Genomic DNA, 24048 nt, shown 5'->3' on the forward strand with positions numbered 1-24048 from the left:
AACAAAAAAACAAACAATCCAATCCAAAAATGGGCAGAAGAACTAAATAGACATTTCTCCAAAGAAGATATACAGATTGCTAACAAACACATGAAAGAATGCTCAACCTCATTAATCATTAGAGAAATGCAAATCAAAACTACAATGAGATATCATCTCACACCGGTCAGATTGGCCATCATCAAAAACTCTAGAAACAATAAATGCTGGAGAGGGTGTGGAGAAAAGGGAACCCTCTTGCACTGCTGGTGGGAATGTAAATTGATACAGCCGCTATGGAGAACAGTATGGAGGTTCCTTAAAAAACTACAAATAGAACTACCATACGACCCAGCAATCCCACTACTGGGCATATACCCTGAGAAAACTATAATTCAGAAAGACTCATGTACCAAAATGTTCATTGCAGCTCTATTTACAATAGCCAGGACATGGAAGCAACCTAAGTGTCCATCAACAGATGAATGGATAAAGAAGATGTGGCACATATATACAATGGAATATTACTCAGCCATAAAAAGAAATGAAACTGAGTTATTTATAATGAGGTGGATGGACCTGGAGTCTGTCATACAGAGTGAAGTAAGTCAGAAGGAGAAAAACAAATACCGTATGCTAACACATATATATGGACTCTAAGGGAAAAAAATGTCATGAAGAGGTTAGTGGTAGGACGGGAATAAAACACAGACTTACTCGAGCATGGACTTGAGGATATGGGGAGGGGGAGGGGTGGGCTGTGACGAAGTGGGGGAGTGGCAGGGACATATATACACTATCAAATGTAAATTAGATAGCTGGTGGGAAGCTGCTGCATAGCACAGGGAGATCACCTCTGTGCTTTGTGACCGCCTGGGGGGGTGGGATAGGGAGGGCGGGAGAGAGGGTGATGCAAGAGGGAGGAGATGTGGGAGCATGTGTGTATGTATAACTGATTTAGTTTGTTGTAGAGGGAAAACTAACACACTATTGTAAAACAATTATACTCCAATAAAGATGTTAAAAAAAAAAAAAAAAAAAAAGAATATCGCTGGGAAACAGGCACTCTTCATATATTATAGTGAGGGTATAAACTGGTACAACTTTTCTGAAAGTCAGTATAACAAGATACATGCGATATAAACTGTGTACATGCTTTGGCCAACCAACTCTAATTGTACCAAGGAGAAGGCTGCATAAATGTACAAAATGAACAACCAAACATGTTTACCATTGTTGTTTTCATAGCAATGAAAATCCATCAACTTGGATCTGTTTAAATTATACTATATGCCACATAATAAATTCTGTACAGTGTTTCATACACTAGAATCAAAAAAATTTTTTATACATAAGAATTAAAATTAGTATGTAGATTTATATCCTACTAGATCTGAGTATACTTCATTGGTTGAATTTAAAATGACTAAAAATCAGTATATTTAACATGATCCCAGTTTTGTTAAAAATGCGTGTAAATGTTAAAAGTGTACGTGTGTACATGTGTCTCTAATACGTGTATATGTGTGTAAAATATATAATTTAGTGCTATTTTATTATATTTTTCTTTGCTGTTTTCATTTTCCTATAGCATTATTGCTTTTGCAATAAAAATAAACTGGAGCTAAAATAGTTAAAAAAATTTAATTTAGAATAACCAAGGGGAAAACCACAATGCAATCATACCAATATTTGATGTTATTCATTTACTGAACTAAGAGATTTGTTGGAAGAAAATATTTTCAAAGAAAATGTTCTGGGAAAACACAGTGGGGGCAATGTCTAGATAAAATCATCTCCCCCCACCGCCTGACCAAACACACATTCACACTCGCGTATTACCTAGGATCCCTAGATATGTATATATCACAGGGAAAAGTGCAAAGCGAAGCTTTTAAAGAAGTCTTTAGAGTGTATAAAATGATAAAGTGCTAGTTCCTTATATCTGGACAAATTCTAAAATGCTCCTTTCGCTTTGTTCTCATCTTTCCTTGGGACTCCTTCAAATTCTGATCTATGAATATATGAATATGTTTTCCCACTGCAGGAAGGGGTTGATGTGGAACCTAAACTTGAATAAAAATGTGGCAACTTTGCTCTGCACAGTATATAGAACATCACCACTAGACCTGCTTCCTCCCCAATCCATGGTGTTAAAGTATATTTCATTCTAGATAGCTGAATTGTCTCAACATGCAACATACGTATGCTTCTGCCATAGATGAGCACATTTGACTTACTTTTCTCAACCTCAGGTTTCAGCCGTTTATTTTTGATGAGTATTTTTCTTTTGAGGTCATTTGGGGATGGCAAGGGTCTGCCTGGTTCCAGCTAGAGACAAAGAGAAAAGGCTGAATTCACGACAGGGTCGCACTTCTTTCTCCCTTCTCGTTCCCAGCCCAGAATGAGTAGGCCTGTGAGTTACACAACCAACATCCACTAGATGGCAGTCTGCACAGTTTTATACTTTCATTCCGCAACCCAAACTAGCCCGAGCTTTGCCTTACACTAAGGCAGCAAACTTGGCATCCACAGGGTCTCTAGAGGTTTGCAGAGCTGCTCCACCTTCACCAGGGAGTGGGGTCTGACCTACAGTGGTCTTGCGGAAAGGGGTCCAGCTCAATCCCAGACCTTGCCCCCTTTAAGTACCTGGTAAAGTACAAGAGGTGATGGGGTCAGCTGGGGTCAGAGGTGCCCTCCCAGGCAAAGTCAAGAGGCTCCTGAACCCCCCCAAGTGTTGGGCTGTACAGTAAGCTGGTCTGCTCAGTAGGGTGATCCATCTTCAATGCTTGGGATTGTGGCTTTGTGGGTTCAATAAGAGAATTAAGAAGGAAGTGGACCTAATTATTGAAGTCTGACCTCTACTATGGTTTCATTGGCTTGGATTAATGTCTGCAAAGGGGATGTTCCTTTATTCGATTAGTTCTGATACACAGAACTGTGTTATATCCAGTCATCCATTCTCCATCCCCCCACCATCCATCTATATACCCACCTACCCTTCCACGTGTCCACTCATTTTCCAAGCTAATTTTTATACTATTTGTACACACAAGGCACTGTGCTTTCCTATGTCAGTCCTGCCTCAAATGAAACCCTCTGCCGAAATTCTGCTCCTTTTGGGAAGCCTGCTGTAACCAGTCCACTCCCAGTGATCTCTTTTGCACCTGGATATTGGCAATAAATGTTCACCACACTATAGGCCATCGTTTTTAGTTACAGTTTTACATTTGTATCCTATGCCCTCCTTCCAGGACTGAAAGTTCTTACAGTTCAGATTTTAATCTCATTTATATTGCCTATACTTCCCATAACCTCTCATGTATGTGCACATCACAAAGAATGCAGTGATCTTTCCGTAAAAGCCAGCACCTTAGTCTAACAAAGGAAATAAAACAAACAAAGGGCCTAGGTAAAAAATAAAATAAAATAAATCAGGGATGTTTCTTAGTTTAGGTTCCCTTAGAATCAGTCTGAGACAAAGAGGAAAGTAGCAGTAATTTATTTGGGGGGCAGCTCCAGGGAACTCCAGCAGAGGAGTAGGAAAGTGAGAAAAAGAAGACATGCAGCCAATGAAGGGCGTGCTATCAGGCAAGTCGTCACTGTGATCCCTCTGGGGAACTTGGGGGGACAGTGGGGACCATGTGCCCGGAGTCATCCCTCCTGAGGAATGAGGAAACACGGGGCAGGGGGTGGTAATTCTCTGGTACTTCTGGCCTGACTTTCCTGTGTGGGCAGAGCTCCAGGGACCAGAGCGTCCTCCCAGGCAGCAGCTGCAGGTGCTGGCAGTGGAGATCAGGCCGGTGTGCAGGGAAGCAGGAAGCACTGCCAGGATGTAGACGGGGCCCCTGCAGCCAAAGCTTCAGCAGGCTGCAAATATCCTCCTATATTTTTTTCAGTTCCCAAAGATGTACTTCTGCAAAACTCACTGTTAAACTACCTGATGTGTTCCCAGGTAGCACACAGCACCTTCCCCCTTTAGTCATGGTGATGTTCTTCTATTGCTGCTTCGTGCTACCGTGTTTGGGCCTATCAGCTGCTCGTCAACAGTGGGGCAAAATATTTCACTACTGTAGAGTGTTTCATACTTTCACTCCAGTAGCTTTCTTGTTACTCCCAACATCTTGTGAGAGTTGATCTTAGCCACTTGGGGGTTATGGATCCTGGTAAAAATCTGATGAACTCTGGAACGACTGTATACAAAACAGCAAACTGTATGCAATTAGAATGAGTTCACAGACCCCACAAAGCCTATCTATGGGGAACAGGTTAAAAATACTTTGTTTGATGAAGGAATTAGTAGGTGTAAAAATGAAGCTCAAAAACATGCATATAACATTGTCCAAGAGTTTATTTTGGACTTAGGAGGTTGAACTTCAGGCTTCTGTGACTTGATCCAGGGAACTTCCCATAGCAATAGGCTCCCATGGGTGCTGAACCCTGGCTGCACATTTCATTTATGTGGAGAGTCTTTAAAAAACACCACGATCTGGCTGAACTTGAATCAATTTCAGAATCTCTGAGTGGGGCTGTGGCAGAGGTATGTTTCATGGTTCCCTCAGGTGATTCTAACCTGTCACTTAACTTGAGAATGATCACCAACTCTAGACTCCTGGCCAGTATGCACTTTGTGAAATTTTAGGACAGAGGTCTCAGAAGCCATAAAGACCCCATGATCTTCTGAATTAAACTGAGCCAGATGTTTACATTGTGCCTCTCTCTACAACCCCTCTGAAGCACAATGGAAGCTTCCCATACCAGTGAATTGAAATACACATGAAGATCTTTAACATTAGTCCTCCAGAACTATTTGACCCTTCAGAAGTGAATTTCAAAACAAATCCATTCACTTTAGAAATATGGTTTGCTAAAAATACATACTGGATGTGATTCAAGTGCTTGTTTCAACAGGAGATCTCCAAATAGATCTTCGCAATATTTGGACATCTTGTACTGTTGATATTTGCTAGAGGGAAAGAACCGACATTTGTAAATTCAAACATCCATTAACTGTCCAGAATAAGAATAAGAAACATCCATTCCTAGCGATTAAAAACTCCCACTCTGCAAAATGTTTGATTGTCCTCTTGATGCTAATGGGTTAACCAGTGTAGTTTAAAAAGAAGTCGATTCTGCCCCCAAACCAAGAGCTGGTAAGCAGAATAAAAAGTGTCTTTCAAGTTCATCAAGTCTGACTACAAACATACTGCCAAGTCTTCCAACTCAACGGAACTTTGAGCAAAGGTGTCCTGCTCTCTGACCTTTTGTTTAGAGGAAGCATTTCTAAAACACATTAACATGACTTTTTTTTTTTTTTCTTTTTTGGAAGTGTTGAGAGGTAGTGGTTTGAGTTTCTTCTCTTTTTTTTCCCCCCATAAGACTATGTGTACTTACCACTTCACAAAAGAAACTATTCGGTTATTCAAAAAGATGTAGAGCAGGGGTGGGGAATGGGGATTAGGAAACAACACTTAGAGACTTGGAGTAGAATGAATCATTATACCTGCAGTGATTTTCAAAGGAGAGAATTACAGGATATTCAGATGTGACAAATGCAGTTTCCTTGATGGCTTGAATAACATCCTTTAAAGATAAAGAGTGTTAATGAGAGTGGAGAGAAAAAAAAAATTTTAAGTACCTGAAACCAACTGGAGACTATTAATTTGAGCTTTTCAGAAAGTCAGTTTTGGCAATTAAGACCTGGAGAACCCATTTACTGCTACAGACTGAGTCCCCTGCGGTTAGACCCAGGCACAGTTCATGGTTAATGACACTTTTTTTCAAAGCTACTTTTACTTCTCCAAAATTAGGGTGCTAGTAACTGACAAGACATTTCACCTAAATGGCAGTGCAGTTCCTTGCTCGATAATCTGCCAAGATGGGTTCAGAGCTCACCTGTCTCACTGAGGAGCAGGTGAGCTTTCTGCACAGAGATTTTCACAGCAAGCCCCTCTCCTTCCCCTCTCGCCTCGAGGAGAAATGTGTTGGTAACAACCTCAGGACTGTTAGAAGCTTTTATTGACTTTCCTCTGCCTTTTGGCACCAGAGTTAGGCTAAATTTCATTAATTCAATGAAGACTCCTGTGAATCGATGTGACATTTGCAATATTCCTTGTTTTGTATCACCCTGGTAGTTAACCATGGGGCAAGTCCCATCATTCTGTTAGTTGGGAAAATATTTGACAATAGCTATCTAGGGAAGTCCATTGGAGAGAATAATGGCCTTGGGCTAGACAATCTTGGAGTATTTTACTGAGCATTCTTATGGCTCAGGTGGTCCTTTAGCTATTCTTGCTTGAAGTTTCTTCTCAGGCGAAAATGCCTTGAGTCACTTCCCAAGTGACCTTGATTATCCACTAGAGTTGACCTAGAATTACTCCTTTAAGAGAATTTTGGCTCTGCCCATGGTTTCTTCTTTGCTCACCTCCAAGCTGAGAGGGAAGAACCTCCTTTATTAAGCTTCCCTATTAGGATCCTTAATTCTATAAAAAATGATGTCAACCCTTGCTGTCAGTTTGGTGGCTATGCAAACTCATGGCTTCCCACTTGAACATACTCTTGGTACTTCTCAGGAAATGTAATCTTGAATTCATTGATGTTCAAAACTCACCAACATCTTGAGTAAGAGAATTGATATGCATGGAGGGTCACGGGTCTAGGGTCTAGGTGTCTGTTTTTAAAAACACTCCGGTGGGACTTCCCTTGTGGTGCAGTGGTTAAGAACCTGCCTGCCAATGCAGATGACACAGGTTCGATCCCTGGTCCAGGAATATCCCACATGCCATGGAGCAGCTAAGCCCGTGCACCGCAACTACTGAGCCTGTGCTCTAGAGCCTGTGAGCCACAACTACTGAAGCCCACGTGCCTAGAGCCTGTGCTCCGCAACAAGAGAAGTCACCACAATGAGAAGCCTATGCACTGCAATAAAGAGTGGCCCCCACTCACTGCAACTAGAGAAAGCCTGCACGTAGCAACGAAGACCCAACGCAGCCAAAAATAAGTAAATAAAATAAATAAATCTATTAAAAAACAAAACAACCCCAGTAATTTTCCACATGTTGGCAGAGTTGAGAACCACTGATCCAGAGGCTGAAATAACTCTCCTGAGTTATTCGAAACTGACAGAGGTTGACGTACTTGACATACTGTCCAACGATAGAATTTCATTTTTTCACTTGTCTTTTGGCACGATATCACTGGAGCATGTTGAGGAACTTGCTAATAAACCAACCTTCAAATTGTACATAGAGATCACCAAAAGGCCATGACTGAAATCCAATTTATAAAAGTGTAGATTACATTCTGTGAGGATCTTGCGGGGGGTGACTTCTATCTGGTGTCAATACTGGGAATAACTGTGCTTCTCTGGACTAACTACTCTGTATGTATTTTACAAATCTTGTGAATTATCATGTTTCTCTCCTTGCACTGAATTCAAAAGAGTTTGGAGCCCAATTTGTGGTATGGCTTGAAAGTTTATAGGATTTCTTGACAAGCATTCATAAAACTCTAATCTCACTATCTTACTTTCTTACCCATATAGGCACTATTTATAATCTATTTTATTTCCTATATTCTATTTATCTTTTTATTCCACTTTGAAAGTCCTTCAGAAAAAATGCAAAGTAAGTAAGCACAAAAATAGATAAGAAAATGAAAGACTGTTTTTAAAGTAAGTGGAACAAGGGAGGTTCTGCTAGAGAAATCTCATTATATGGCACCATCACCATTTGAAAGTAGAAAAAGTAGCATGAAGGAAATATTAAGTGGATAAAACATTTTTCTTGACTTTCTCTGAAAAACTGAAGAAAGGAACATAAAGGTAAGATGCTTGAGAAGATGAATAATTTGTTTTCTCCACTCCATCTCTGTTTCCACAATAGTTTGGAAAAGGCAATGGTGGGGTAATTTTAAAACTTACCTTGGAACCCTACTACACTGTGGTTGGGAATGTAAATTGGTGCAGTTACTATGGAAAACAGTATGGAGGTTCCTTAAAAAGCTAAAAATAGAGCTACCATATTATCCAGCAATGCCACTCCTGGGTATATATCCAGAAAAAAACTCCAATTCAAACAGATACATGCACCCCAATGTTCATAGCCGCAATATTAACAATAACCAAGACATGGAAGCAACCTAAATGTCCATCGACAGAGAAATGGATAAAGAAGATGTGGTACATATATACACAATGGAATACTACTCAGACATAAAAAAGAATGAAATCACACCATTTACAGCAACATGGATGGACCTAGAGATAATCATACTGAATGAAGTAGGTCAGAAAGAGCAAGACAAATACCATATGATATCACTTATATGTGGAATCTAAAATATGACACAAATGAAATTATTTATGAAACAGTTTTTCTATGTCTGTGAGTCTGTTTCTAACAGTTACCAAAGGGGAAAGGGGGTGGGGAGGGATAAATTAGGAGGTTGGAACTAGCAGATATAAACTACTATATATAAAATAAACAACAAGGTCCTACTGTATGGCACAGGGAACTATATTCAATATCCTATAATAAACCATAATGCAAAAGAATATGAAAAAGAATATGCACATATATGTATAACTGAATCACTTTGCTGTACAGCAGAAATGAATACAACATTGTAAATCAACTATACTTCAATGAAAAAAAAAACCAAACACTTACCTTAAAAAGGATATCTGTGCACATTGCTTTTCCATGAGTTATTATTGGTTCTTGGTCCTCACCTTTTCCATCCCAACAGTCAAGTTCAACACATCTAGAAACATTGTGATTTACCAATATTGAACCTTTACAATAAAATAGTGTGTGTACAAATGAAAAACATCAGAATAAGTTGTTTTCTATAGAAGTAGAAAATGTAATGAAGGAAGTAACACGATTATTTTTTGGAGGATGCAGGTTAAAATCGCACCAGGTTGGTGTCATCAAAAAGGGACTGTTGGGGCTTCCCTGGTGGCGCAGTGGTTGAGAATCCGCCTGACGATGCAGGGGACACGGGTTCGTGTCCCGGTCCGGGAGGATCCTGCATGCCGCAGAGCGGCTGAGCCCATGAGCCATGGCTGCTGGGCCTGCACGTCCGGAGCCTGTGCTCCGCAACGGGAGAGGCCATAACGGTGAGAGGCCCGCGTACCGCAAAAAAAAAAAAAAAAAAGAGACTGTTGGAGATTAAGAGAGACAAGAGATGTAACAAGCAGTGAGGTTCTGGATGAAATCCTAGTTGTGACAAAGCTGTAATAAAGGATAATTTGGGGACAACTGGGGAAATTTAGATATGGGCTGGGTTTTAGAGGATGTATGAATACTGTAAAAATTTTGTAGGTGGGATGATGTTACTTTGGACTTAAATTAAAATGTTCTCATTGTTTCAGGGACTCATATTTAAGTTTTCAGAAACAGATGTAGTGATGTAGTTAAAGTCTTTTAACGTATTTCCATACACACAGAAAATAGTGAGTTGAAATATTAAGTATTGGTCATCGATAATCAAGAAAACAATCGTAATGTAACTACGTTTCTTATTTTTCACTTTCAGCATTTTCACCATATTTTAAACCTCAAATATTTTCCAATTTCTGTAAAATTAAAGCCATTTAAAATAATCTTTATTGTCTGAGAATGAAATTTTAGAACTTTGAACATTAAGTAAAGCTAAATTTGCAAGTGCCTAGGACCAACAGGAAACTTGGCATGACTTCTTAAAATGCACTATTTTTTTGGTAATGTTGGGGGAATATTTTAAATTTACAGTAAAAAAAAAAAAAACCACATCTTTTGACCCATAGGAGGACTCTAGATCTTTCTGGAATAGATACCAATTTTCCTTTTTCAAGGTTAAATGGCCATCATAATCCATTAAAGAGAAAGACAAATGTCCTTTTCACTCTGAATGCTACTTCCTATTTTTCAGAGAAAACTAAATTAAGTTGAAGAGCATCAAATCCAAAGAAGAAACGGTGTCTTGAGTTTCTGACCTGCAACCAGCCAGGAGGACCTGTCTGTACATTTCTACTGAAGACTTCCCACCAAACTGTCTGCCAGTGAGATAGGTGTTGTGGGAAGAGCTGATGAAGTAGTGAGCCAGAGGGTGGTCCATTTCTTGGTAAAGCTCTAGGCGATCTAGGAAGACTGGGGCATTTTCATCTGACATCAGGTATCTGCAAAACCCATCACTTGATATTTGGCCTGGGGAGAAAAGGAATATCATGGTAGACTTATGGCTCTGAAGATACACATCTCATGTTTTATTCATGACATCTGAGGCAATTTAAACAGGAGGAGTAAAAACTTCTTCATAGTCTCTTTCCCAAGAACCTTCATCTTTCAGAACTTGAACGAAGTACCCGCATTGCATAAGTAATCTAATGCTTTCCACAAATAGGAGTCATCTGCTTTCACATCCATGATGGCAAAACAGTCAGTTCCCTAAGTTCAAAGGTGCAGCACCAGGAGCCAGATTGGAGAAGGGATGAGTGGCCTCTCTGGATTCAAATAATTCCATTTTCCTATTTCGTCTAAAAAGTAGGATATGGGACCAGTGAGATGAGTGTTCAGTGGTCATTGAAACGTGATCCCAAGAGCAACCACTCATCTCAGTCACACCTTTGTGACATGGGATAGGGCCGGTGTCAATATTTCTGCATCTTTCCCTACCCTGTCAACCATCAACAGCTTCAGCTTCTTGCATTTACTTAAGCATTTCCAAGTTACAAGCTGATTTCAAGCTTACAGAAAAGTACAGATAATAGCAGGATAAACATCCATGGATCTACACCACATCCTTGTTAGATCTTAACCTTTTCCTTTATTTGCTTTACATTTTTTAAAGAAATGCATAATTACAGATGCCCATGAAGCACCCTGTGTGCCCCACCTCAATTCCATCTTTTTATTCCTAGGTAGACAGCCAATGATCTAGTTTTTGTGTTTAACATTCCCAAAGTGGTTCTGTAACTTTATAAGCATTTATCCAAAAAATAGGTAGTTTTGATTATTTTAAAATTTATATAAAAGTTACCCCACTATTTGCATTTGTAGCTTGCCATTTTTCCTGTTTTCTTGTGACTTATCTAGTTAGTATAAGTAGCTCTTGTTCATTTATTTTTCACTGAGTAATGTATAGTAGAAGTATGCAGTGTGTAGAGTGTAAAGTAGTCCATATGTGAAAATACCACAATTCATTATCCATCATTCTGTTGATGGATATTTAGGTCATTTCTATTTATAACTAAATGAACTGCAGTAAAAATTTGTGTGTCTATCTTATTGGACACATACATTTATACTTTCCCAGGCACTGTGATAGATGCAGGATAGAAGAAACAGACAAGCCCTACCTTCATGAAACTCATATATTATGGGTGAGAGAACAAATAAATTAACAAATAAATATAATGTTATGAAAATGCTAGAAGGAAACAGAAAGCAGGGTATGAAAACGATCAAGAATGACCAGGATGCTGTGTTTGCTACGTGGCCAGCAAAAGCCCTTCTGACAAGGTCACATTCATGCATGAGGAGCAAGCCCCATGCGCCCCTGGGGCTGCCCCATCCTAGACAGAAAGATCAGCAAGTGCAGAGACCATGTGATGGAGGGGAAAGTAGCTAGAAATGAGGAATCCAAAGGCTACATCGGTTGGACTTTAGTCTTCACTAAGTACTTTGGATCTTATTCTAGGTGTGCTGGGAAGTCTTTGGAGCATTTTGAAGAGTGGAAGAACATGATTAGATTTGATTTTAAAAGGTTTACTCTGGCTGCTGTGTGGTACATAAATCGTAGGGCATTGAGGAAAGAAGAAGACTAGTTAGAAGTCAGCTGGCCTCATCTAGGGAGAGATGATGTAGGATCCGATAGTCCAGTAAGTGTGGAGACAGTGAGAAGTGATTTATTTTCAGGATAGATCTTGCAGGTTTTGTTGATGGATCAGAGGTGATGTGAAAGAATAAACAAGTCAAGGATTCTTCCAAAAGTTTTAGCATGAAAAGCTGGGTGAGTCATGGTACCATTTTCTAGGCTGGGAAAAGGACAGGTCTGTGTATGGCTATAATCAAAGCATATTGTATATATGTATGTATATATATATATATATATATATATATATATATATATATATATATATATATATATATATATATTTGAAATGCGCACTCAGCGTCCAAATGGAGAGGTCTACTATACAGGTCTGTAATTTAAGAGACAGATTAGGAGTGGAGAATTTAATCTGAAAGTCATGTGTGTATAGAAGAAACTTAAAGCCATTGGTTTGGATGAGCTCATTCAAGGAGTGAGGATAGAAGGAGCAGAGATCTGAGGACTGAGCAGGGCCACTCTGACACCAGACTCGGGAAAGACACGGGACATTCTCTAGGGTACATACTTGGAAGTAAAGAGGCTGGGCTGTAGGAGAGGCATATTTTCCACTTTATTATTGACAAAATATTCATCAAGGTGGTTGTTTGTACCCATTTACACACTCAGCATAGTTGATAAGAATGCCTTTGGCACCATATTCTCACCCATACTTGATAATGACAGACTTTAACATTTCTGTCATATGTGAAATGGTGAAGCTATGCTTTTTAGATGTGTCAGTGGTAATTTTATAGACTTTTAGGACCTTGGAGGACCTTATACATAATAAGACACACCTCTATCATAACATTTATCACACCACCAAGGCACTACTGAGTCATAGGTCTTTCTCCTTCAGTAGATCACAACTGCCTTATTTCATTTTGAATCACCAGCACCTAGCACAGTGCTTGGCTGTGCCTATAAGGATTGAAAGCAGGGGACAGAAATATTAGTTGAATGACTGCATGAACCCCACCATCTTACAAGCAGTGAAACTGAGGCCTAGGAATACAGTTCCTTGCTCAAGGTCACACAGCAACAGGGGATGCAACAAAAATCACATCACCTCCCACCACTGCAAAGTACTAGATTTTCTGCCAAGCCACTCCTCCCTTCAAATAAATTACATGCCATGTGGACTTAATTATGATACTCAGGATGTTGATAAAGAGGTAAGTAATGAAGCAGTCTTGCTGAAAATAGATATTTGAGACCCTAGCAGAAAAGTGTAAATGTATGACTATAACCAAGGAAAAACTCTGTTAGGCTTGGAAAAATATTAGGGATAAGGCCACATGGTATGGTGGCCTTACAAACAGGTTCTATGTGGGTCCAGAGAATGTATAAATCTTTCAGCCACACTCACTGAGATACAAAAAAAAAAAAAAAAAAAAGAACCTCTGTTCTAAAGAGGAGAAAACTGAGGCCATAATATTCACGGGCAGATGGGACAGAAAGAACTTAACCTAGATCTCCCTTCACTCTCCACTGAGACATAAGGCCAGAGGCTCCAGGTCAGGTATCTCCTGGCATTCCCTGGAGATACTATATTAGCATCATCACTCCCACCCTTTGCAGGTGTTTCTCATGGCTATAGAACCAATCTTAAATTTCCTCTCCATACCTTCCTTTGTTAAATGTTGGAATGAACAATACATTGTTTCCAAAGTTTCACTGAAACAGACAAATGCTCAAAATCCCCAACAATTTGCTAAATTGATTCCTATTTAATTTCATGTCAATTGCATTTATCTTCCATACCAGAGGTCAAATGATGAGTAAAAAGGCTCCTTAAACCGTGTATTAAATTTAGTTAGCTTGCAAAACTAAAGGGAGAAGAAGGTGTCAATTTTGATAGCAAATGCCATTGTATTCATAGATGGCAAAAAGAGATTATAATTGGCATTTTTACATTTTCAGCACTATGCAATACTAAAGATAAGAAAGTACATGGGGAAAATATCACTATAGTTTAATAATAAATTTATCATTACACTTGAGGCAGCACGAACAAATTTTGGTGTAAGATAAAATTTATACTTAGAGCAAGGAAAAAAAAATCAGTCAGTTATCAATCTTTGCCTCTAGAGAGCTCCAAAGCATTTAAAGATACCTTTAACTAAAAATTCAAGGACTTTAAAAGTTGCATATGTCCTTGATTTTTTTAAACAAAGAAAAATTCTCTCTTTTTTCACTTTTCTTACCTTTTTTCTTCAAGTCTTCATCAGGCTCATACATCTCAATGATCTGCATTGCCCTTTTAGCATCATAAAATGGGAATAAAATTTCATTCAATCGAGGATCTCGTTGATGCTATGATGAGAAAATAACTCCATTTAGGCTGACATTCACCCTTGGGCCAGTACACATCACTAAAGTATGTAATTTCTGATATAAGATATATCTAGAATATCATGTTTACAGTTACAAAGAGAAGATTTCACTTTTTTCCTGTCTTTCTTCCTAAAATAGACCTCAGAAACGTCCAAATTTGGTAGTAGTTTGTTGGTTCCCCTCACTGAGCTGAAGAGGGAAAAAACAGAAAATACTTTCTTTCTTCAAAAGTTGACAGACAGAGAAAACGGTATGGCATTGCCATACCACAGGTAAGACATTTGGCATAAGTGCTTATAAAAAGTGAGATCAAAAATCTTTAAAAAAAAAAAAAGGATAAACAAAAGCAAAAATCCAAAAAAACCCCAAATATATAACATACCCATTTAAATGCCAAACCCCAAACAACAATAACAAAAAACTCCTCCAAAACCCTAAAGTCAGACAGGCAAATATCATTTTATTTTCATTATGTCTTTCTACATGAATAAAAGATTTCTTGGGAACTGCAAACTTCATTCTCTTGAATCAATATTTATCAAAATGAACCCATTGTAATAGTTGAAAATTAATCAGCACAAAGATATTCACAAGCTCTAAACAATATGAAAATTTGTGTTTAAATATCAGTAGTTCAGAATTTCTATTTCACTATGAAATCTAACTTGGTTTGCCCCGAGGAAATTCTCTGGGCAGAAAGTATGTAAATAGTTTGGAGGTTGGTGATGTCATTCTTTTCAAATCAGCACCTATAGGCTCCTGGTGCTATGTTATATGAGGTACCAGGAGCAAAGCTATTTCTGCAGTTCTGTCATCCTAACTTTACAGCAGTGATGAAAAAAGTCCAACTTACTAACTGACTCAGCTACAATCGTGTGTGTGTGTGTGTGTGTGTGTCTATCTGACTATCTTTCTGTACATAGAGGTAGTGGGTCCATTAAACTTCCTTATTGTTCATGGTAGATTAGAGGACCAAACACTGCATCCCTGGTCATCCATCAAATAAATAAATAAAGGAAACTCAATGGAATAATGGCATATAAGCAGATGTGAGCAAAACTTGGTCAGTACTTAGGACACCGGCAACATCTCTTTACCCAAATATATGCACAGACTTTGAAAAGCACTATTGAAAAAGTATTGAAGAAACAATTGTTAAAAGTTCATATGGATCTCCCTTCCCCATTTGTTTTGAAATGATCATTTGAAGAGTGGGGCACACAGAATGAATGCCTTTGGCCAACAGAACACTTGATGTAATTTCCTAAAGCACTTGTGGCCTAGCCTGCTCTGGTCCTCCCACCTCCCCACTGAGTTAAGAGTGTTAACTCCTAAGGAATCAATATCTCTTTGTCAATTTATCCCAATGAAGCATGCTTCTGTTGGAATCTAAGAAATTACGGCTCACAACAGCTCACATCCATGCATGTGCTAGAGCAGAAACTGTTATATGAGCAACAGGCCTCGAGACCACAAAGAAGAAAAGTCCTGGAGTATGCAGAGAGATGGTGCAGTGGACCACGGAACGCCAAGCAGGTGAAGGCATGCTATGAGACATCTTGTTTAGGAAATGGATGCTGTCATGCAACTCCAGAGCCCCTACCCAAGGGAATGACAAGCAGAGCTCTCTGGTGAGAAAGCATTGTTTTCAAAACAAACAAACAAACAGTACATTTTCTAGGCACTTTCCTTTTCAGTCTCTGTAAATAATACCATGGAAGAAGATGGATGTGGCAGGAAAAGGGCCTTTTGAGACCCCACTGCAGTTATGTTCATGGTTGGCCACTATACTAATAAGGTTTTCTTCCTTATTATAATTAAGTCTTTTAATTTAAAGATATGCTTTTGGTAAGTGTTCTGGACTCATGGAGATCATGGGGCAAATCCATATGAATTTAAAAGTGAGAGAAAGAAGAGACTCAGCTAAAGAAGAAAGAGGCAAAATTGGGAAAGGAAGAGAGGGAATCCAGGTATTCTTAGGTGCTTTTTACGTACAGAGGTATGTGGGTTCTAACCTGGTGCCCCCTGTAGTGTGGCCTGTGGATGGCAGCAGTGGCATCACCCTCACCTGGGAGCTTGTTAGAAATGCACATTCTTGGGCCCCACTCCAAATTTACCAAACCTGACTCTCTGGGGTAGAACCCATGAATCTGTATTTTTACAAGCTTCTCAGGTGATTCTGATGTGCTCAAATTTAAGAAGGACTACTCTAATATGTAAAGGTTTGCATTTCAATATATTTGCATATCCGTAAAAAAAAGTACCTAAGTTCTGCAAAGGATAGAAAAATGCTAAATGTTTGCGATGTCCTCCCAATTAACCCCCATCAAAATTTATCAGAGGGCATGATATTCACTAGAAGAACATCCCCCTATCACAAGCAATAGCCAGGAAAACTGAGTACTTAAAATGGATGTAACATAATCCCCTATTCTACATTTGCAGCAAATAAGCATTAAGGGAAGACAATATGAAATTTCACTTGTCTTTACATCTGCTCTACCAGATACCTTAACCTTTTACTTTCCTGAAAATGTTCACGGTTCAAAAAGGAAGCACAGTGTAATCTGGATAACCCAAAGGCAAGGAAAAAATGGTAAAACTTGTATTGAGTCACAAAAATATAATTTTATATGAGAAAACAAAGAGGAGAAAGATCATTTCCATGTAATCTCAGAGTAATAAGGTTGCAGAAGATTTCCACATGGACATAAGGACAGTGGGGCAAATGCTTCACAGCTCTGAGGGAGAGACCATGGGTTTAAAGTTGGGATTTGGGGTAGCAATGTACTGAGGGCATCCACCCGGTGATGTCCAGGGCTTTGTAAAATATGATACTGAATGGCTTCTGAAAATAGTTCACAGAACTGTGCCCAAGTGAACAGGAAGATAATGAGCACGCCTCCTTTATTATGTCCTTACTTTTATTGAGAAAAGACTTCAACTGACTTCAGTCCAAGCAGCACTGGGAGAGAGATGTTGACATAAATAATATTCAAAAGGGATATAAAATGATAAGGGAATAATTGTTAAGGTTTATAGCACCAAATACTTCTGTCTCTCTCTTTGCTCATGCATTAAAGAATAAAGGTATTGTAAATGGAGGGCTTCCCTGGTGGCGCAATGGTTGAGAGTCCGCCTGCCGATGCAGGGGACACGGGTTCGAGCCCTGGTCTGGGAAGATCCCACATGCCGCGGAGCAACTAGGCCCATGAGCCACAACTACTGAGCCTGCGCGTCTGGAGCCTGTGCTCCGCAACAAGAGAGGCCACGAGAGTGAGAGGCCCACGCACCGCGATGAAGAGTGGCCCCCGCTAGCCACACTAGAGAAAGCCTTCGCACAGAAACGAAGACCCAACGCAGCCAAAAATAATAAATAAATTTTTTTAATTCCTTAAAAAAAAGAAAGAATAAAGATATTGTAAACGGAAAGCAATCTTGAGCCCTTTATTACATTCTTTCAACTGCAAAATAAAAAATAAAATAACAAATCAGGTTTAGCTCTAATGTGATCCTATGATATATGTGAGGCAGGGGGAAAGATTACCAGCAACAAGAAAATAAAGTTAATTCTTGATTGTTGTGGTTATCTAAAATCTCTGCCTCTCTTTCTTAATTTGATCTCTTTCTCCAGCTCTTCGTGCATCTCTCAATTCTGCCGGCCCTCAGTTGCTGTCATCTTTGTAAGAAGTCATATGGAGAATGAAGGCAAAACTAAAATCAATTTAGCTTCTCATTAAGAACAGGGAAAGAGAGGTGAAACTAACTGAAGCCAAGAAGCTTTAATTAGCCCTGATACATAGAGAACTGAGTTGGTGGCAGTATCCAACCATGTGCCAGCTCATACTGACGGCCCCCACCAGCTCTCCTGGACTCCAGTTTGCTATTTCCATAATATAGGCAAAGAAAGTTTCCCTCAGCCCACTGGATGGGACCAAGAGACACAGCTGTGGCAAAATTTTAGATCCAAGTGGAGGATTTCCATGACTAAATTCATTACGGAGAATAATAGGTTTATGCTGCTTTCACATTCTTTCCATTCACACTAAGCATTCCAAGGAGGAATCCAGCACTTCACAAACTCTAATGTGCAGACAAATCACCTGGAGATAAGGTTAAATGCAGATTCCAACTCAGCAGGTCTGGGTGGGACCTGAGATTCTGCATTTCTAACAAGCTCCCTGGTGATGCTGATGCTGCTGGTCCCCAGATCACACTCTGGGGAGCAATGAACACGGACATACGGAGAAGCAAATGAGGAGCAGATCTAAAGCTACTAGTGAAAAGCTAGTAAGTGGTGATGGCATGGGTAGAGAGCAGGTGGTACAAACCCCTACACGGCGACCAAGGCAGTAAATGATAGTCTCTCCTCACCTTCCAAATTCCTGGAGATACACATTAGCACACTGAACAGACCATTTCATATAAGGAATAAAGGGATTTACAAGCTGGAAAGTGGTGGGTGGCAAAATGGCTTTTGCTAATATAAATGGCATTTTTTTCCTGTTACCTATTCTAATTGGTTAATGCTAGTCTACGTGTGTGTATTGATTTTTCTTTGTTGATCACTTATTTGGTTACCTTGTTGAACTCTATCTGTTCAAAGAGTTTTTCAGTTGATAGTTTTTGATATTCAGGTTACATAATCATCATCTGCAAATAATGAATAGGGCCTTGTCCTTTTGTGTTCCTGGGATTCATTTATTTTTTCTTGTCTAATTGTATGATCCAGGTCTTCTAATACAATGTTGAATTCCAGCTTGTTGAGACTACGTGGCTAAGGCATTTTGAAAATGTTTAGGTCTAAGCTTTTCAAGTCAGAGACCCTTACATTCCAATGCCTGCTCCCTTCCTGAGTGAACTCTCTCTCCTTTCATTATGGGTTTTGACGGTGCTCTGCCCAAGGGGTGCTTTCGACTTTGGAGCAATGAGAGGGACAATGGTAGGACTCAAAAGAGAGGGTGCAAGGCGGTGGCAGAACGTTCTCTAAGTTTGACAGCCTTCTTCAAGGAGACATTCAGATTTCTGTCTAGTTCTTCCAGCTGAGTTCACTAGGACAGAAAAGGAAGAGATTCAGGGCAGACACTTTGATTAAAAATAAAGGCTGTACACTTTCCTGGACTGTCTTATAGTTTCTGTGACATAAAGAAATCTAGAATCACACTGATTCCATGAGTCCCACCCACCTAAATTAAAGGTGCCACCTTACTGTTATTGAGAAGCCAAACAGAAGGAAACATAAGTAAATGAACACTACTGGCCAGTGTAATAGTGATAGATAAAAGCTTACTAAAGAGTAAGTATTTTGAGAAAGAATTTGGATGTCAGAGCCAGAAAGTGTGGGTGATCATACCTTTTAAAAATTAAATTTTTTGTCCAAGACTCATAAGAATGACAAGAGTAGTTATCGGGTAGGTCTACAGAAACCACCCATAAAAGGAAAGGCATGAGATAAGCAGCCACGAATGCAGCGCCTATTCTGAGGACTTCAGAACTGTTTCCTCATTTGAACAGTACAATGCATATCAAGTGTCTGTCATGTTTAATAGATGGCTGGGCACCAGCTTCATCCCAGAGAGCCCAAGAGGCCTTTTTCTAGGCAAACTGATGAGGTGGTACATCTTCTCTCCACTAAAGTGTCTTCCCTCTTTAGTAGAAAGCAAGACTTTTGCCCGTCTCACCAAAATGTAAGGTGACCAATGACCCAAAGTACATGAAGAAGCTGAGGGAGATAACACAATACATTTTTTAAAAGAAGCAGAAGATGGGGAAAGGGTTAAGGAGGCAAACAAGGCAACTTAACTTCCGAGCAATGGTGGCGTAAGAATGTGGATAATATCTGGGTAAAGATTATGAACATAATATTCGCATGACCAAAAACTAGTGGAGTGAAAAACTTGAAATGTTTTCAAGTAAAATAAGTATTGCAATGTACTGAAAGGATTATTTAAAAGTGGAGGCATCTGCACTGCTATATGGGGGAACTTTTCTCTCCTGCATCGGTGCTTCTAGGCTCTGGTTACCATAGCTTCTCAAGTGCAACCCTACAAATTGGGAGCTACTGAGCCCTGACAGGGAAAGAAAAGAGAAGCCCTTTGGCAAAGATGTGATCTGTGTCTGCAAACTGGCAGATCACAGTCTACCTGTGGTCTTTTCTTGAGGTAATACCTCATATCTGGCATGATACTGCCTTTCCTAACATTTTCTCTTTATAAGGTATAATGGCTAACATCAATTGTTTTGAAACAAAAATATACTGTCCATTCCTCACTTAAAGTCTTCTTATTATTAATGTGTTAGACAAAATGTGAGTTTCCCTTTTTGGATTAACAGGAGCTTCAATGGGTTTCACTGAAGAGAAAACACTTTTTTGAACGTGTAGGGGAAAAAAGAAGTTAATTTTAGTTGTAATAAAAATTGCAACCTTTACGTGTTCTGAAATATCTTCCTCTTGGGCTTAAGCAAATTTTGTCAATCAGTTTTGGTTGTTAAGTGAATCATGTTCTAAAATTAGCTCTGAGCTTGTTATAAAAATAAAAAGGAAAAATTAAACCTGCCATCTCATTGGCCTAATATGTACTATATTTTCACCCAGGAACTCCATGTTGTCCTTGTTGTCCAAATATTCTATTCGAACCTACATATTTTTTTTACATGCAATCCATTAAAAGACAAAAATAAAGCTTTTCTAGTCCATGCAAAAGTATGAGGAAAAGTTAGCAATGGAGAATCCAACTATAGTGTGGTAAACTCAATCCATTCTCTTTCTATTTCTTATAAGTAAATAGAAAAAAATAAGTACCTTAAATATCACCTTGCAAAAACATAGACACATTTAATTAAATGAATATATTATCAAATTCACACACACACACACACACACACAGAACCGCAGCTACACATCACAGCAAGAAACCAGCAAAAAAGCAGTGTGCAAAGCCAATGAGGAAGTGCATGGACACACGAAGGCAGCAGCTGATTTTTGCACCTGGTAAAGCCATCATGGAAAGATCAGCAGGTCAGAAGCAAAGCGAATGAAGGTGTAGGATGCAGGCATGCAATGAGGATGCTGGAGGAGGGCAAGCCACTGCACACAGACTGATGGAGTTAATGTATGAAAAAGCTTACTTCATTTAGAAAGCTCACTAATTGGTCTACCGTTAAATAATCAGTTTTGTCTCCATTGCTGAAAAGAAATTTATTAGAAAAAGTAAGTTTTGGTATATGATGCTACAGGAGGTACGATTTACATGTTGACATTTGTTGATGATAATTCTACACTTATTTTCTAACCCTGAAGTAGTGGTGAACTCTTAAAATGGCCAGAGACTGTTTGTAAGGGGGGAAAAAAAATAACCCAACAACGACAAAGGAAAGAAATCATTCCCACTAGCTTACAGAAAATGTCTGCAATCCCTCTTTTGCATTATCCACAGGCATTATTATAAAAACAACATGTAAGTCATCCATTTGAAATAATTGGAATGAATGGACTTTTCAACGACATAATAACATTCCAAATCGGATCTTGTTAGTTCACATAATGGGTTAATACCTAAAGGAGCAAGTTAACATTGTAGGTAGTTAGTAAAGCCAATGCAGGGAGGGGAGGGGGGGAAGTCCCAGGTGCTACAACTAACTTACGTAAAAGTTCCTCAAAAAATCAGAGCGAACTTTTACACCAAATAAACTAAGGGGTGAAAATGTAACCCTGACTAGATATTCCTAGATACTATCAACATACTATTTGAAAATATTAGGACAAAAATGTTTTTAAAATCTAAAAATACAAGGATAACATTGATGTGACACTGTCTCATAAATGGAACTTACATTTTTTTAAAAAGATCCTCTATATCTGTCCGAGGACAAATCTTTTGTGTCAGTTCATAGAACTTTTCATAAGTAAATGCTGCAGGTTCAATTTCATCATTCTGGAAAGAATAGAGGCATGTTATAAATCAGGGCACATTTTTCTCTCCTTGGAGGATCTACAGAATCTACAGGTTCATGAAGCAAAGTGATGACACTTGGAATTCCAGGGCCTTCATCTCTAATTCTTGCTGATAGAAGCCAGGAGGTGCAGCTGTTGGCCAGGCCTCTAGAACGTGGCACGTGTAAATGAGCATTTCTAGTTACCATACATCCATGGTTTGCATGTTCAAACACTGGCCACAGCTGGGCTTGCTCTGGGAGACACTCCATATAACAAATACAAAGAAACATTTTTTCCTTCTCTCCTTGAAGGAGAAAAGCAAGTGCCTGCCTAAAGGATGCTGAATAAATCAAGCCCAATGTTTTCCTATGCTTATTTTGTGAATTTTCACAAGACCACATGAAGGGGATCCTATAAGAGTTTACTTTTCATACTGAACTTCATATTTCAAATCGGATTTGTTAAGGCATCAACAGGCTTAAATCTTTCTTCCAGTTAACACGTTAACTGCAATTATTTTAAATACAAAGGGCCACAAACACAAATGGTATGTTTGGGGAGAGGTGCTTCATAAAATATCGCACAGCCATCCTGAAGAACGGAATTTATGAGCCATTTTTCATGCTGACATTGTACATGGTCCAGGCAATGTTGATGGGTTTCTGTAAAATAAGCTTTCCATAAACTGTGTGAAAGAGCAGCCTGGCTGTCATTTCCTTTTCTTAATAAAGTTGACAACAACATTTGGAAGTACACTATTTGAATACTAAAACGTTTAGGTTAAAATGCCCAGAAAACAAACGGAAGGAAGGATGGAAGGAAAGAGAATAAAGGAAAAATTGACTGTACTATGTGTGACTGAATCTAATTCTGAATCTAACTGAATCAGTTTAATACAATCTTCTTTTATTACATGAGAACATAAATACACAAAGTGGTTTTAGAAACACATTATTAGATTAATGAATACCTTTCCACTGGGAAGACCTAGCTCCTTGAGTGCTTGAAAGATCACCTTTTCTGTTTTCCCTGATGCAAAGGTTCTGGTAATACTAGGGCAGAAAAGAAAAAGAAATAAATGTACTATTAATTCTGTTTTCTCTGATGCAAAGATCCCATTAAAACTAGGGATGGTGGGATAGGGGAGAAGAAAAAGGAAAATAAAATTACTTTTCATTTTTAGGTATTTTTCACTTCCCAAACTAGCTCCTGCAATGTCCCTCTGGTTACCAGAGCCGGCTGTGCCAGTGTGGTGACTTGATTCTAAGACAGGTGGTCTCTCTGGCTACTTGTGAATGTAAGATGCACCAAGGATACAGACCATTGGACAATCACAATAATCAATTTCGATCCTATCAAACTGCTCTCTTAGGAAAAAGGAATGTGGCAGATGGAACAGCATGTCTAGAATAAAACCTCATGGTGACAATATCTTGACTTGGGGAAAGGAAGGAGGTCCCTTAGGACACAGAATGTGCCTGTGGTCACCCTTACCTGGCTTCATACTACAGCTGAAATGCATTATCAGACATATATATATATATATATATATATATATATATATATATTTTTTTTTTTTTTTTTTTTTTTTGAGCTAAGCACCCTTTAGCTACTCTGACATGCCAGCTGCCTCAAGGATTGGGGACTTTATTATGAAAGTGACAGGTGTCAGGGAGAGGGGAGGCAGGGGAACAATTATTCAATGTTTCAGCAGAATCTTGGCATTCCCCTGAGACACAGTATTTTTGAATAATGGTGGTGCCTTTGAATTAATACTGTGTTCATCAAGGCTAGTAAGACAGATAACACCTTAAGGAGCATATTTCCTGATGATGATCAAAGTAGGAGAGAGACTCCTGATAAATGAATTGGTGACACTCAGAACGAACTACTGAGGAGAGGACTTGGACCCTGGAATACATACTTGACTCTGAGCCGTG

The 24048-nt window shown here is 39.0% G+C and overlaps 1 protein-coding gene across 7 annotated transcripts in view; it reads right to left on the minus strand.

The window, feature by feature from the left end:
- Positions 1 to 24048, minus strand: part of PLCB4 (phospholipase C beta 4) — a 436230-nt gene that overhangs the window by 80518 nt on the left and 331664 nt on the right. For all 7 annotated transcript variants that reach the window (XM_067012117.1, XM_067012114.1, XM_067012118.1 and 4 more), the window contains 9 exons: positions 23079 to 23160; positions 22006 to 22106; positions 21301 to 21358; positions 14043 to 14151; positions 9959 to 10169; positions 8649 to 8742; positions 5483 to 5562; positions 4861 to 4945; positions 2220 to 2310 (listed from right to left, as the gene is read on the minus strand). In XM_067012117.1, the coding sequence (XP_066868218.1) occupies positions 2220 to 2310; positions 4861 to 4945; positions 5483 to 5562; positions 8649 to 8742; positions 9959 to 10169; positions 14043 to 14151; positions 21301 to 21358; positions 22006 to 22106; positions 23079 to 23160 (911 nt within the window). The remainder of the gene's footprint in view (positions 1 to 2219; positions 2311 to 4860; positions 4946 to 5482; positions 5563 to 8648; positions 8743 to 9958; positions 10170 to 14042; positions 14152 to 21300; positions 21359 to 22005; positions 22107 to 23078; positions 23161 to 24048) is intronic.

This window comes from Kogia breviceps, chromosome 14 (assembly GCF_026419965.1).
Source record: "Kogia breviceps isolate mKogBre1 chromosome 14, mKogBre1 haplotype 1, whole genome shotgun sequence".
In the NCBI taxonomy this organism is placed as follows: domain Eukaryota; kingdom Metazoa; phylum Chordata; class Mammalia; order Artiodactyla; family Physeteridae; genus Kogia; species Kogia breviceps.